Source organism: Nasonia vitripennis, chromosome 5, assembly GCF_009193385.2.
Source record: "Nasonia vitripennis strain AsymCx chromosome 5, Nvit_psr_1.1, whole genome shotgun sequence".
Classification (NCBI taxonomy): domain Eukaryota; kingdom Metazoa; phylum Arthropoda; class Insecta; order Hymenoptera; family Pteromalidae; genus Nasonia; species Nasonia vitripennis.
In genome coordinates this window covers 4,909,089-4,924,301 of record NC_045761.1, presented here as the reverse complement: position 1 = coordinate 4,924,301, position 15,213 = coordinate 4,909,089, and the positions used below count along the sequence as shown (strand labels likewise).

Here is a 15,213-nt window from a genome sequence, read left to right as displayed (position 1 = left end):
CACAAGTCTCAATCCCAGGGAGAGACTGCGTACATTATATAGCTGCTAAACCAATAGTTCGTGAGTTTTGAAACGGCTGCAGGTTTCCATATTTCATTAGCACTGCTGCTGCTGCTGCTGCGACTCAGATTAATCGCATTAGATAAGGCACGAAGTAGCCCGTGTATCTGCGCTTGCGTGTATGTGCGCAGATACACGTTATACGTATGGGATTGGAAAGTCGCAGACGAGCGTTTAGCGCATCGTCGCTTATTTTCAGACTAATTTTTTCTCTCGCAAAAGGCCTTGAAGTATAAAGCGTAAAGATGACAATCTTATTACACACGTAATATACTCACTCGGATCCTCGTAAGAATTTTGATTGGCCTTGGCGAGGACAATGTTCTCGGAGTCGCCGCCGCCGCCGCCGCCGCCGCTCGGAAGGATATCGTCTTTCCAGCGGCTCCAGGACGGCTCCGCGTCCCCGCGGTGCCTCGAGTCCGATCTGCCATCATGTGGTACTGAAAGAAGAATCGGACGCTTATGGCTTCTGAGATCCGACAAAGGGACGACTCGGCGTAATCTACACTTTTCCATCTGGATCTTACGTGCGCGCGTGTTACGATAAATCTGATCGGTCTGACAGGTATCGCCGGGATAAAAGCTGTATATGTGCCTGCATTGTGTTCTATTTGGGTCAACGATTCGCTCTTCGTATATTATAGCTTCGTTCTTATTAGCTGCTATAATATCGTCGCTGATTCGCGAGATATTCGCGTTTCGAAATGGTTTTTCCATTTTTTGCGCGACGTCCGCGGTACACACGAGCAACGTCGCTGGATATACATGATAAATTATCGCAGGCGATTGCGTCAGTGCGTACAAGAGCGCGCTTTTCGAAAATAAAAAAAGCTCGCTCGTATATGCGTATACACACGTATCAAAAACCGATATAATACGCGACCGACAGTCGAAAAGAAGGCGCCTAAACGCAATTAAATTTTCCGCTCCGCTAGCTCGACGCCGTTTGTTATCCAATCTGTTTACAACGCTCGCGATATTATTAACGATCGAAAGTCACGTGCGCGCGCTGCATTATATATAGGAGCGAGTTTCTTTCTCTCCGCGGTAATACAGCCGGCGACATGAGATATTAGCATAATCAATTAGTCGCGCGAGCGCTAAAGCTCTTTTATTCCCCTCGTGGGAAAAAATCGCCGCGCGCATTTCGAAAGCGCGTCGCGAGCAAATGAGAGAATCCATTCATTCCCTCTTATACGGCGAGCGCGTGTTTCCAATTTGAAAAAAAAAGTGTCCATACACACAGTCAGCGGCTATCCGATCGAAGGTTAATTCCCTGCGCGCGAGCGCACGCGCGGTATTGAATTTTCGTTCCGGCGAAGCTCTCTCAGCACATATCTCTCGCGGTAATATATCAGGTCTCGCCGGTCGGGAAAGGGACGAATTCTTCGTCCTATCTTCGCGGCGATGATATTACGCGCTTCTTTCCCGGAACTGCGCTCGGCCGAGAGATTGCACTGGGCGCCGCACGTGTGCGCATATGTGATCGCACATTTTTTTCGCTCCGCGTAATCGTGTAATTAGCGCTTGAAAAGAGCGTTTATTATAAGTATACGCATTGCGTTAGTGAGGAAATGGCCAGAAGGGAGAAAAAGCTGTCCCCGCTAGGAGAAAGTGACCGCGTGGACGTGTCCGATAGGGATAACAAGTCTGCGCGCGGGGGAGACAACACAATGGGAAAGAATAATCGGCGGGAAAAATAACGGAAGATTAGATTAGTCTGGATTTATACGAACGACCACGACGGCGACGACGTTGGATTCGAATTCCCGTTCGCGTGTCTGGAAAGAAGCGAAAGAAAAAAAACTTAACACGAGATACCCACTCTCTCTCTCTCTCTCTCTCTCTCTCTCTCTCTCTACTCTCCGCAAAAACGTACCGCTCAGTTTTTGGGGCAATAACACGCGTTCGCGCGCGTTTTACGTCAGCGCGGCCGTGAAAACACGTACATTATCTCGCGAGCGAGCGGAACGTGTCTCTCGGCAACAGCATCGCATAGAGGCATTAAACCGCGGGATAATCGCGCAAGCTCCCGATATTTAATCCAACTCGCGCGCGATTCAAATACTATACGCTATAGTCTATAACGTCGAGGGCACACACACACACACACACACACACGAGGCTCGCGTTTAATTTTAACTCGCAAAGTTTATCCTTTCGGCACGCGCTTCTCAATTGTTGCTCGCCGTTTACTCGTGTGCGCAGAGCTATATTATACGTAACGAGAGGGAGAAAGAGAGTCGAGGATGTAGCGGTGTATGGCACTGAATTGACGAAAATAACACAGAGGCGAGCCCTAATTGTTATGTTTGCTTGTTCGTTATGACTGCAGCCGTCGATTTGATTGTTCTTTTTTTTAACGCTCTCGACGGATTTCCAACCGAAGCTTCTGGCTTTCACGTATAAAGCATAACACACACGGCCGCGAATATCTTCCTGAAAGCTGAAATAGAACGTAAACAAAGCGCACAGTCGGCTGGTTGTTTTAGAGGATGTTTTAGAGGAGATAGCTGATCGATACCAGAAGTCCGCGCGGCGCGAGCAGAATCAACCCGCGTCTATATGCTCACTATTTCGAGCGAGGAGAGAGCTATAAAAGCCATCGCAGCTTTGTTCGCGATATTCGGATATAATATGTGCCCGATGCTGAGCTTGCGAGCTGATGTCGTAATCTTAGTCGGGAGATCGACGCGTCACGCTTATTTTCGAGACTCGCGCGCGAGGGTAAAAATGCGTAATAGAAAGAACTTTTTTCCACAGCGAGGAAGAGAGGAGATGAGGTTTCGCTATTATCTTTTATAGTTATTATAGGCCGCGATGCCGTACGGACTCTCTGTGTACAGGCAGGCGTTGTTGCGCGAGAGATAAGCGTTGATTGAAGGGGGAAATTCATTTTATTTTTATCCCCGGGAAATTAACTGGCTGAGTGCTTTGGGCCGCGATATCGCGATAAGATCGAGGGATGGAGCGCTAATTAATAAATTAACCGCGCGAGCGCGAACCTTTTTATTTTCCTCTGATTGATTCGATATAGAGTTAACGGGCAAAATGTAATTACAAAGTATAGCTTTTTTTTCAAACGTGGCTTGAAAACCCCCGAACATTCATACAACAGCTCTGACTTCCGATCGTCGCAACCTGGCGACCTCCGCGCGGGCAAGAAAAAAATAATGTTTCCTCATCGACACACGTCCGAACACTAGTAGCCCCGACGCATCGACACGGATTTCGCTGTCGCGCGATGCTCCATCGTCGCGACAACAAAGCAAGAAAACACACAAACATATATACATCCGCGTGTCGAAACGAGCGCAACGATGTCCCGGATAAAAGGAAACCTACTACCCGCTGACCTACAGTGAAAAATCCAGGACGTCGTTGCAGACGGACACATCTCCTCGGCGGGTCGGAGAAAAGAAAGCTGCATATAAACGCGTATTGTAACACACGCGTTTCCCCTATCGCTGTGTCTCTCTACTGCTCTCCGCGCATAGTTAGCACTGCTGTCTCCGCGAAAAAAAGCCGCTTAGCAAGGAGAGCAACCCGACACCGCTACCGCGGCAGCTGTTCTCGCGTAATCGCGTGATACCGATCCCCTGCGTGTCGTCGTCGACGAGGAGCGTGTATACGCGTATATAGCCTTGACAGTGATGGAGGCACCGACAAAAGGTGCCGCCGTGCGCGGATGCGAAAAATGCACGGCGACGATTCTAGGTAGAGAATAGCAAGCGCCGCCCCGCTAAATATATACGTGACGCCTTGCATTCTCTCTCTCTCTCTCTCTCTCTCTCTCTCTCTCTCTGCGGACTTGATTTGGAATTCGGACACGTGCGTGTGTACCGGGACACGTTGCGGGATGTTATATAGCGGAGCGAGTTTTTCGCGCGGAATATATACAGCCTGTGTCGCCCGATGGGATAACGAGATAGCTCGATCCGCGCGAGTGTGCTTTGGTATTTCAGGGCGGGATATGAGAGAGGATTGCTGAATTTTTCGAATTTTTCCGAGAAGCCGCCGGCAAACAAAGCCATTACAATATCGTCTCGCTCTCGCGGCACATGCAAATAGCTGTGTAATCGGAGCGACGCGAGAAAATATCGCACTCGATTGGCGCGTCCTCGCGAAAAATGTCGCGAAGCGACGCGCCACTTATTGTGCACCAGCAGCTCGTAATTCAGCTGCATGCGCAGGATTGTGGGTCAACGCTACTTACAGCCGAGCTGAGAACGAGACTGATAAAGACTTATGGCGAAAGTGCGCGCGGACGTTACTCGTTTATGCATTAAACTCGTTGATTAGCCGAGCGCTTTATATGTGTACACACTTTTGAATTTTTGATTTATTGAATCTCGTCTCCCGCCGTTGAGTCATACAGACGCGACGATAGTTTCAATGCGGTAATTTTGATGTCAGTGTCGGGCGCGAGCATATAATTGATTCGTCATACGCCTCCGTTTAATTGCAGCGACGAGCCCGGAACTCTATACGCGCCACTTGCTTATTCCCTATGCATAAAAGCGTCCGGGACACTTATGTGCACAATGCTATGGGCGCGAGTCTATAAGTGTATTATCCGGCACAACTAAAAATATATACATGTATAGAAGCAATGTCGTCGATTTTTCATACGGAGAGTATAGTAGACGCTGCTGCAGCCGACCAAACTGGTTTTCCAGCCGTGAGCTCTAGCCATGTAAGTAGACGAGGAACAGGTTTGATTCGCGCATCTTTTCTATTCAGAAGTTACGAGGGAAAAAGAAGGAAGGAGAGAGAGAGAGAGAGAGAGAGAGAGAGAGAGAGAGAGAGAGAAAAAGAGATAGGAATGAAAATTCGAAGCGTGGGCGGAGGAGGTTCCGGAGGGATAGACGAGATAACCCCGTGGCCCAAGGTTGATGAGCTTTTTTCTGGTTTGCCGGGTGCAGTAACGTATAGATTAGAAAATAATTGCACCGATGCCGACATCCAGAGCTTCGCGTGTACATATAGGTATGGGTTATAACTGATTCGATTACAGCGGCGCGTTTAATTGATAATTTCCAGCGCGCGTTACATCGGCTTTTTACGATACGTTATAAATAATATAGCTGTACACGTACGGAAAGAGAGATTCCCGTACAAGCCTGAGTCATGTATAGACGCGCGCGGTGTATGTGCGCTTCTTTCGCAATGGTAATAACGATTACGAAACTTACGGGTAATTTTTTATTCGAGTCGAAGCTCGTTACTTCGAAATCGCTGAGCGCGAGAAATATCCTACGAATGCTTGCCGCGTAATATCGGCATCTAGAGCGCGCGCGACTTGTATATCGCGCTAAATAAGCTATTTACACAACAACAACTGCAGCGGCGGACGCGGAGATTTCGCGCGACGAATGTATCGTTAACTTTCTATACGTTATATCCTCGGGCTCTTTAACTGCACTATAAACAAAGTCGCGCCTACGGCCGCGTGTAACAATGCAAAATTTTCACTCGCGCGCGTACAGCTTGATATACGCCCGTCGCGGAGCGTAAATTCAATGAGCTCGAAATTTATCGAGTGTGTGTGTGAAAAAAGGTCCAAAAATCGCACTCACTCTCGTTACCGCCTCGAGCTCTCAACAGGTCGCCGGCTGCGAAAATCGGCTGATTCTTGGCGCCTTCCGTGTGATTTTTCTTCTCGTGCCCGACGCCGCTGGTCGAGCCGGTCCACAGCACCACGAGCAGAGCGACCAGCAGTACTATGGCCAAACCGACGGCGAACTCGGCTAGCCGGTGAGACGTGCATCTGCCGCAGCCCATCGCTGCTGCTGCTGCTCTTCTTCCTCCGATTCCCTCTGCCGTGAACTCTCCTGCTGCAGCCTCTCTGCTTCTCCTCCTTCTTCTTCTTCTGCTCTCTGTGTCGCGGAGCTTCTTCGTCTTTTTCGGCACAGACTCTCACGTGTCCCCACTGCGAAACATACGTACATGCACAGATATAGAGGGTACGTACTATCACGTGCCGCCGGTGTGAGACGGGAATAGGCATAGGTTTCGATGCAAGAAGATCGAGAGACGGAGCTTGCGCAGTATGGGGGCTTATTTTTAGGGCTAACTCTCCGGGCTTAATTAATTCGCGCACACCGGGAACCGCGCTTTATTTACGTATACAGAGTGGAAATTTTCGCTTTTGATTGGCAGCGCGCACGTGGCCGGCGAAATTACCGCTTGTCACTATAATACTGACCCGAGATGATCCGCCCACGTGTTTCATTGAAACTTTTCGAGAATTAATTCCGCCCTCGGCAGAGGCTTCCCGAAATAGATCAAAGCGGGCGAGAAAAAGAAGAAGGAGAAGAAGACTACTCCGGGTCAGAGTCAATCAGAAAGCCGGCCGGCGTATAATCGTCGGCGCGTCGACTCGGCGTCTCTGTCTTTGAGAGAGAAAGAGAGAGAGAGAGAAAAATACGCTCATCGCGGGCCGGCTTTTGGAGAATTCAATTATATACCTCGGTCGAGCGGTGGCTGCAGCTGTGATGATGCCCGATCGGCTGTTGCAGTGCGTAGTCCGCGGCGAGCGGCCCTCGCGGATCATCCTTCAGCCGGCTCGCCAAGCATCGGCGAGACGACGAGTAGCTCTTCAATTATATTCTGTCTGATGAGCGCGTCTGCGCTTTGTGTGTGTGTGTGTGTGTATAATATACCCTCGATGCGTGTGAGATGTTCTCTTCGCACGCATAAATCCTCGGCTATAGTCGACCGACGACAGATTGATGGATGATCGATCGTTGCAATACGTCGTTGCCGATGAAAGGCTCCTTGTGCTTTGTCGTCGCGCGCGGCGCAGTGTAAATATTATCGGCTCCTCCGCGGAATCGAGTAAATAGAGAGAAAGAGCAAAAAACTTTTCCTCATCCTCTTCAGCGCGTAAATCTCCGCTTTTCCGGGGCTATTTCCATCGGGAAGCGAAGTAAACACGGGTCGTCGCCTCGGAGAGAATCGACCGGATAACAGAATCCTTGAACGAGTCAGGGTCGTCGCGCGAGCTTTTCTCTTTCCCCTTTACGATCGTCTGCGCCGAGGAGGATTTCTCTGGATTTCGACTTGTTTTTTGCGCGGCTCGCAAAATGAGAGCCGTCTGCGGTATGGAGCGCCTGCGTATAGTCCTTCGCTTCTCGTCTCGTGTCCTGAAACGCAAAAAATAAACGTACATGTAAGTAATGCTTTTACTCGGAATAACGGCATCGCTCGGTTTTATTGTTGCGTCTGCGCGGGCTGAATATTCGAAGGGATCGCCTCGATGTTAATATTTCGACGAAACTTTTTTCGACCGATTTTTAAAGCGCAGATGGAAAAAAATCAACAGCGTGTGAAATGTCATCTCTCAGCGTTGAGATAAGTCATCGTTCTCGGGCCAATAAAACGCCTCGTTTAATACAGCTGCCGACAAAAAGCCATCAGATTTTCCCGCCTCCGATGCGTGTGTGTGTGTGTGTGTGTGTGTGTGTGTACTTACAGGCCAATTAGAGAAGGCATTTTTTCGCGGCGCGTAAAAAAGCCGAGAAGCAGCACACACGACTCTCTCTCGGGCCATTTGTTACTAAACAGAGACTCTCCATAGACGATCTGCTCGCACATCTCCCCTTCGCGCACGTACGTACGAAGACTTTTTGCGGCTCTTACATACATGTATATATTTATAACCGAGCTCTTGCGGTCGGGAGCCGAAGAGGAGGAATAAAAAAAAAAGCGCGCGCGAGAGCGAGCGATAAAAAAGAGCGAAAAAGAGAGTAGCTGTTCGTCCGCACTTGGCAGTCTAAGGAGCCGTGACAAAAAGTCGTATATACGCTTGGTGACGGGCAGTCTCGTCGTCGTCGTTGGAATCTACATGAGATTGTGCGTGAAAAATGTATTTCATCGACTTGAAAGCTTTTTTGCGCTCTCGCTTTGTTCCTCGATAAGGCAGCCGATTTCAAACACGAGGATGTACAAAAGAAACAACGAAATTCAAACCGACCACCTTCGCGCGCGCTTGCACATATGAAAAACGATCTTCAAAAGTCGTCCGCCCGGTCGACGAACGTAAAAGTGCAGCAGGCAATTAGAGACGCGCGTATACAACCGACCTTTTTCTCGAGCGTAAAAAAATAAGAGTACAGACTCTCGCCTTTTTCGGCGCGGCGCAGTTTAGAAGAAAGAGTTTAGCGTTATTTGCGCGTATAAAAGGCGAGAGAACGGGAGGAATCAGGGTCGTGTTCCGTAGAAGGCCGCGGATTACACGATCGAAAATTGAGCGATTATAATACGCGCGAAAGAGATGTATCGCGGCGAGAGAGAGAGAGAGAGAGAGAGAGAGAGAGAGATGTGCTCTTTTTTTAGGAGGATCGCATCGGCGCGGATTAAAGGAAAAACGATAGGGGCTACTCCGATCTTTTCGAGGAATCGAGGGTTCGTTATGCGGATAGGCGTGGAACAAAGGATCCGAGATAAATCGATGCAGCGCGAGATCATTCAGGCTGGACGCTGATTCATATATAGGAGACGCGCATTGGTATTCCGACTGGGAGACGTCGCATCTCTAATGAAGAAATTTAGCTGTCTCGGCGTATACTTTCCCGAGCGAGGAGCAACGACGTGTTCCGGTCTTTAGGACTGTTGTATATATACTCTTATCCTATATGCTACTGCCAGTATAGAGTCTATATATAGCGAGGAGTTACTCAGACTGATTAGGAATGCCCTCCGCGCAAAGCCCGCATATATATATATATATATATATATATATATATATATATATGAGTTTGATCCGCCCCGAGAAAAAATGTATCCTCTTCTTCGTGTGTGCGTTTGCCTGATTTTGAAATGGTTCTCTGCGAAAAACCCGCCGGAGGGTCTCGAGTTCAACATTATTATGCCATATCCTGTAAATCACGCTGGAAACAATGCAGGATAATAAATAACCAAGATAGGACAATGATACAGCTAATTTTTCACCATCTACAGCCGCATATTACTAAACACACAAAGCCTGTCGAACCGATCGAACGTATTTACACTCCTATTTTTCAACGGTTTATTGTTCATAAATCGACGGCTAGAGAATTCTATTATGACCGCCGCGACCGGCTGCGCGAGTGATACATAAGTAATTTCTTTATTTACGAATCGCTACATCCCATACGCAATAATATACACGTATACCAGCTTTCAAAACATTTTTTTTAATCCCGGCGATTCGTTCGATGATTTGTGTTACATATAACACGTCGTTTGGCTAATCCACGCCAACGATGATCCAGCCTCGAGATTGCGCTCGATTGACTATATGCTGATTGATCGATTCATCTCGCGCTGATGTATATAGGTGTGTAGGCATTAGTCTCGGAAAAAGGAGGGCTGAGAGAGTGTATAAGCGTTTTTGCGCGAAACCGCTCGCCGACGATTATACACAGGCTCGCGTGGGCGACGACTCGCTTAATCTCTCTCAAGAGAGTGGGAGAGGAGAAAAAAAAGAAATGAAGCTATATACCTGCGCTCGTCGCGCGTATAATCTTCTGGGAACGATCTCGGCGGCCGATTTTTCATCCGGCTCGTCGTAAATTAAGCGGCGGAGAAACAATCCGGACGATAATCGCGGATTTACAATTCATCATGTCGACTAGTTAGCGCAAGTCACTGCTCGCGCGAATATCTTCCGCGAGAGTCGGATATTCTTTGTAGTCGAAAGTTTCGAGACACGGGATGTTTGGGCAGGAGTAGGGGGCTGATAGGCTACTCTCGCTTAAAGAATTCATTCATCCGCGAACAATGCGCTACTCTCACGGTAGTCTACTACGCCTTATATACACTCCCTATCAAAAGCAGCTGCATTAGGTGTATACGCGTGTGTATAAATTTGATAAGTCGGCACCGTAAATTGAATATTCAAAGTAGCGTCCAACCGCGAAACGGACAATAGCCTAGAGGAGAGGATCGAGAAGAAGCAAACGTGTCCGTCATCGCCGGGCGCCTCTCGTCTCTATGACGAATGAAATCCGATTTCGAATTCTTGGCGCGGCGGTCTGTGCGAAGGTTATATACACGCTTTGCTGTGCGATCGAGGGAGTCGCGGGCGATTTTATCGCGGCGAGACGATTCTTGCCAGAGATTATTTTCGAGTCTCCGTGTAACGAGTCGTCGTCCGGCTGCTGCAGCTGCGCGACAGTGTCTGTATACACACACGCGAATGGGGGAGAGATTATCAAACGTGTGTGTACGGCTCTCGTATCAAGATGTGTATAAGCTCTATCTCGCTCGAGAGCGGCGACTTGGCAGAGAGTCAAGTGTTCACGCGCTCGTGTGTGTGGGTGTGTTTCCGGCAATCATATTTATTCGGTAAATCAGAGCATAATTCAATTAGGCATTTTTCGAGCTTGTTAACGGCCCTTGTAGTCACGTGTAAAGCTATAAACATTCGGACTTTATTGACGCGCGCGCTGTCTGTCTGCCAGGGAGAAAGAGTGTGTAAAAAAAGCTCGGGTTAAAGAATTTTAACAGCTTTCGCCGCGATGTATTATACGCAAGCGAGAATCGAGCACTGCTGTATTATAGTATTAAGCGCGGAAATCAAACGCGCGACACAAAACTCTCGCGCAGCTCTTATCTCGCATCTCTCGTCGGATTGAAAAATTCGCGCGAACTTTTCCAGAGCTGCCTCGAGTACACGCGCGTGTCAACGTCGAGTCGAGAGATTATCCGATTCGCATATTTATACACTATATAAGTGAATAAAGAGTGCGCTTTGCGTCAGGAGAGCGTATATATAAAAACAGAGAAATAAATCTGTCGCCTCTTCATTATGCGTCGCGAGAGATAATCGAGTTTCCAAGCCTCTTTCTCTGCTGATGCGCGATAAAGTCCGCTGAAAAGTATCGACGATATATCCCCCACTTTTCATGCGTTAATTGAATCTCCTCGCTCTTTGTCGCGATCGTGTGTAATACGCGCGTAATTATATATTGTGTCACTTGTGTACACGATCGTCCCCTCGATTTTTCACGTATACATCGACGAGTGAGTCACATCGTTTCTTTTTCTCCTTCCGATCAGAGTGTATATTATTATTTATTGCAAAATTTTCGCGCAGCAGCGACATCACATAATAAAGAGCGATCTGCGCGGAATAAAATCGAAGAACTGGACGCGCGAAGCGCCACCGGAGCCTCTCGAGTACTATCCGTATCAAAACAAGCATGTATATAATATGACTGCCACACAATCGAAGCGTGTCTGTGTACACGAGATACACGGGCGAAAAAATTCGCATATACACGCAGCCGACAAGGACTGACTCTATTGCAGCCACTTGATGAGATGTTTGCTTTCCATCGCTCTTTTTTACTCGATCTATAGACAACGATCACACGGACCTCCCGGGTGTCTACATCGAGAGGGAACAAGAGGACCTCTGGGTTGCATTGTCCTTGGTCTCTATTATATCGTCGCATAAGCCGGTGTACGTCAGAATTTATCGACACCTTTGGAATGCCGAAAAAGAATGGCGAAATTTATGGGGGCGGGTTTCGGCTCGGACAATGCGGTCTGCAGAAAAAAATTGAGTAGCATTATATGGCAGAACCGATAAGTTCGGATTCCCGGCTACTGCTGCTGATGTATGCAAAGCCGCGGGCTATTAATAGAATACAAAGCGCGAACGAGAGAGAGAGAGAGAGAGAGAGAGAGGCGTAGGGAAATATTTTCGAAAAATTATACGCCGCGCGGCATCGATCATCTCGCTCGGGGATTTTAACGAATATAACGCTTATGTGTTTGGATTTCCTTATTTACCGTTTTTCCGTTCAACAAACGCGCTCTACTCACGGAAGCTGCATCGCCGATTTATTCAAAATCAATTAGTCGCGAGCTGCGCGTGCACCGTGTATGATAATGTAAATAGAAATTCCGCCGCGTGCACAAGACTAATGGCGAAGGGGAAATTTAATTCAGTTAGTCGGCAATTTCTTGTGTAAACAGAGCTCGCCGTTCTTAATTGAATTCTATTTTCCGACTCGACTAGCTGTGCTCTCCCTCTCTCTCCGCGCAGTATTATACCGAAAGAATTGAATTTTCAAGCGACGGCATGCGCTAAAGAGCGATTAGATCACCGCCGGTCAGTCGCGGCGGCCGATGGCTCTGCAAAAGCTTGCTCTCTCTCTCTCTCTCTCTCTCTCTCTCTCCCCCCCTCTCTCTCTCGGCGCTTGCGCGAGGTCTAGGTCGCTTATACTATTCTCATCGCTCCGGACTGAAAGAGAGAGTTGTAGCACGTGCTGCGGAAGTGTATAGCCGCGGCGGAGTTTATCTGTATCAAAGCCGAGCCTATATCGATGCGGATCGTTGGGATATACTTTTCGACCTCGCGAAAAATGAATTCCTTTCGAGCCTCTGTGTCTGTGTATGCTTTACTCGCACATGTGTTTCAGAGATAGAGAGAGAGAGAGATAGAGTTCTAAATTTACGAATAAGAAGCAGGAAGCGCTCGATCGATGTGGTATTTATGCTCGCTCATTATCATATTTTTGTGGGACGCGAATTCGGGAGGCGCGCGCGAATAAAGTTTTTTGACTGACGAGCTGCGAGCGAGTGGCTATAAAAGCGAGACTGAAATTTATGAATTTGAATGTGTAGGAGCGAGAGAGAGAAGGTTGCTTGGTAGTAAAGTATCGATCCGCGAGTGGGAAAACAGATATTTATGCATTTTCAGCGCCAAACGATCCTCGTCGCGATTTCTCACGCATAAGTTTGCGACATTCGACGTAAAAATCCCAGCCGAGATAAAAGAGATTCCGTTTTATTGCCCAGGACGCGTGAATTACTGTAAGAGGCCTTGCCTTGTATAACTCATCTTTTACGGTATACTTATCGGCTCGGCGGCAGCGCTAATTGTGCTACTTATACGCACCTCTCGACTCGGAAGCCGAATTTCTCGTAAATCACGCGACGCGCGTTCGGCATCGCGAGTGTGACCATAAAACCCTCGCACTTATACACAAACACGCACACACGTGTGTGTATTAAAAAAAATCTCAGTTCTCTCTCTCTCTCTCTCTCTCTCTCTCTCGCGCGCGCGTGTGCGCGCATCCTCAGTCACCGAATCGAAACGACGCAGCTCTAACAGCCTCTCCTTCCTCAATAAAATTCCAGCGAAGCGTTACACAAAAAAGCTCGGAATATAATCGAACGATTAACGGCGTTAAAAGCCAGTGTCCACGCCGTGAGCATTACTTAACAGTCGTATAGAGCCGCCGCACGATGACGATTCGAGTTTGCGTAACGACGCGCCACGCGGCTTATTAACCGGCGCGGCGGCTGACGTTTTCGACAAGTGCAGCAGCGGTGGCTTATTAATTATTTATAAGCTCGACTTTAGCACTCGCGTCCCGTCGTGTATTTATACGCGAGTCCAATGACAGCCGGTGCCGCTGTGAATTCGGAAAAATTATTCGAGGAGAGAGATCTATGGGTTTGTTTTATACTCGCTGTGACTGACGGCGGACGGTAGGGAGGCGCGATAACGATTCCTATTTAGCGCACGTCAATGAAATAATAGCCTCGAGAGAGCAGAGAGAGAGAGAGAGAGAGAGAGAGAGAGAGAGAGAGAGAGAGAGAGAGAGAGAGAAAGAGAGAGAGAGAGATACGGACCGAAAAATTGTCTATACAAAAGCCCGAGATCTTATGTTGAGAGGATTAAAGTGAAACGCGGCGTGAATTACCGAACGCAGCGTGAGGCGCGCGGATGCAATTATATGCCGAGAGTTTGCCGAAGCGCTTTGACGTCGTGAATCGAGCGACTGACGTACACTTATAATCGGAGAGATGGGAAAACGAGCCGTTCTCTCTTATATACCTACCGTGTGCGAGCTTGGATTTAAATACTCGTTAACGCGCGCTTTTTCTCTCTTTACACACACTACCGTATGCTCTACTGGCTCTTTGTGCTCGATTGTGTGCAGTCGATGCGCGGTATAGACTTGCGAGCGAGCAATTTACGATTTTGTTTTGAGCGTGAAGGCGACTGCACATCGCGCACGATGATTCAAGTTTATTTCCAAATATTTTTATAAAAACTTGGCGGCGTTTCAAGCGCGGCGCTTTTTATGTAATTCACGAGAGGTTCCTCCTCGCACACGTGCATCCGAGAGAAGAAAGCTTTCGATCTATATATAAATATTCGGAATTTCATCTACACTGCCACTGCTGCATAATATAGCACAATCTAATGAATTTTATTGCACATCGATTTTACGCAAGAGAAAACCAGCCTCGACGCGTTAATTTTCTGACTGGCTTATATACATCAGAGAAAGTGAAAAAATAGAGAGATGACCGATCGAGATTTCGATTTTCCAAGCTCGATCAATCTTCGAGAGTCGTTGCGCGCGACAGAAGCGCAGCGTAATATCGACGCTTGCAAACACGCGCATATAAACCGGCGCAAGAGATCGCTGCGAACAAGACATAAAAACCGACGACGACGATGAAAAAAAAGTGTCTACAGAGAGAGAGAGAGAGAGAGAGAGAGAGAGAGACGATCGCGCGTATAGTGTGGCAGCTCGGCTCGTCCGAAAAAAGAGCGAACGCTATCAACTCTCACGTAACGCAGGCTTGCTCGCGCGAGTATTTTTAGTAAATAAGATTGCAATAATCTTGCCTGGCAGACTTTTTTCTCGTCACGCGCACATTCGGCTCTATTCGAAAGTTTGCCGATCTAAAAATGCTCCGCGAGATCTCCCCGGAATATACACAAGCATGGGAGCTTACGAAATACTGTGTTTATCTCTCCGGTCAAATATTGGCAGTGATGTAGACGCGCGAGCAGGCGTCGCTGCGTATAATCAAACGCGCATCGGGCGAGCTAAAAGTACAAAAAAATTTATCCACACCCGCGCAGCATCCGTCGTCGGGGATGTCGATCGTCCCGTGCATTACATAAACGTCTGCGCTCTCGGAGCAATGAAACAAAGCGCCGATGTGTTATATGTAACTCGGGTCATCGTGCGGCGAGCTTTTATCTCTCTCTCTCTCTCTCTCTCTCTCTCTCTCTCTCTCTCTCTCTCTCTCGGCTCGAGAGACTCCTGTCAAATACTATCGGCCGCGCGTATATTACGCGTAGCGGTGGCAGAGTAAGGCGTCGTAAATCATAAAATCATAAATGCG

The 15,213-nt window shown here is 48.1% G+C and overlaps 1 protein-coding gene across 3 annotated transcripts in view; it reads right to left on the bottom strand.

Moving 5' to 3' along the window:
- LOC100120681 (A disintegrin and metalloproteinase with thrombospondin motifs 9) overlaps positions 1–15,213 on the bottom strand; it is a 48,155-nt gene that overhangs the window by 15,584 nt on the left and 17,358 nt on the right. For all 3 annotated transcript variants that reach the window (XR_004345014.1, XM_008210847.4, XM_008210846.4), the window contains exons 2-4: positions 6,531–7,208; positions 5,640–5,992; positions 339–500 (exon numbers count right to left, since the gene is read on the bottom strand). Coding sequence is in view for 2 of the 3 variants with exons in the window: in XM_008210847.4 (XP_008209069.1) it covers positions 339–500; positions 5,640–5,844 (367 nt within the window). In the remaining variant the exon portion in view is untranslated. The remainder of the gene's footprint in view (positions 1–338; positions 501–5,639; positions 5,993–6,530; positions 7,209–15,213) is intronic.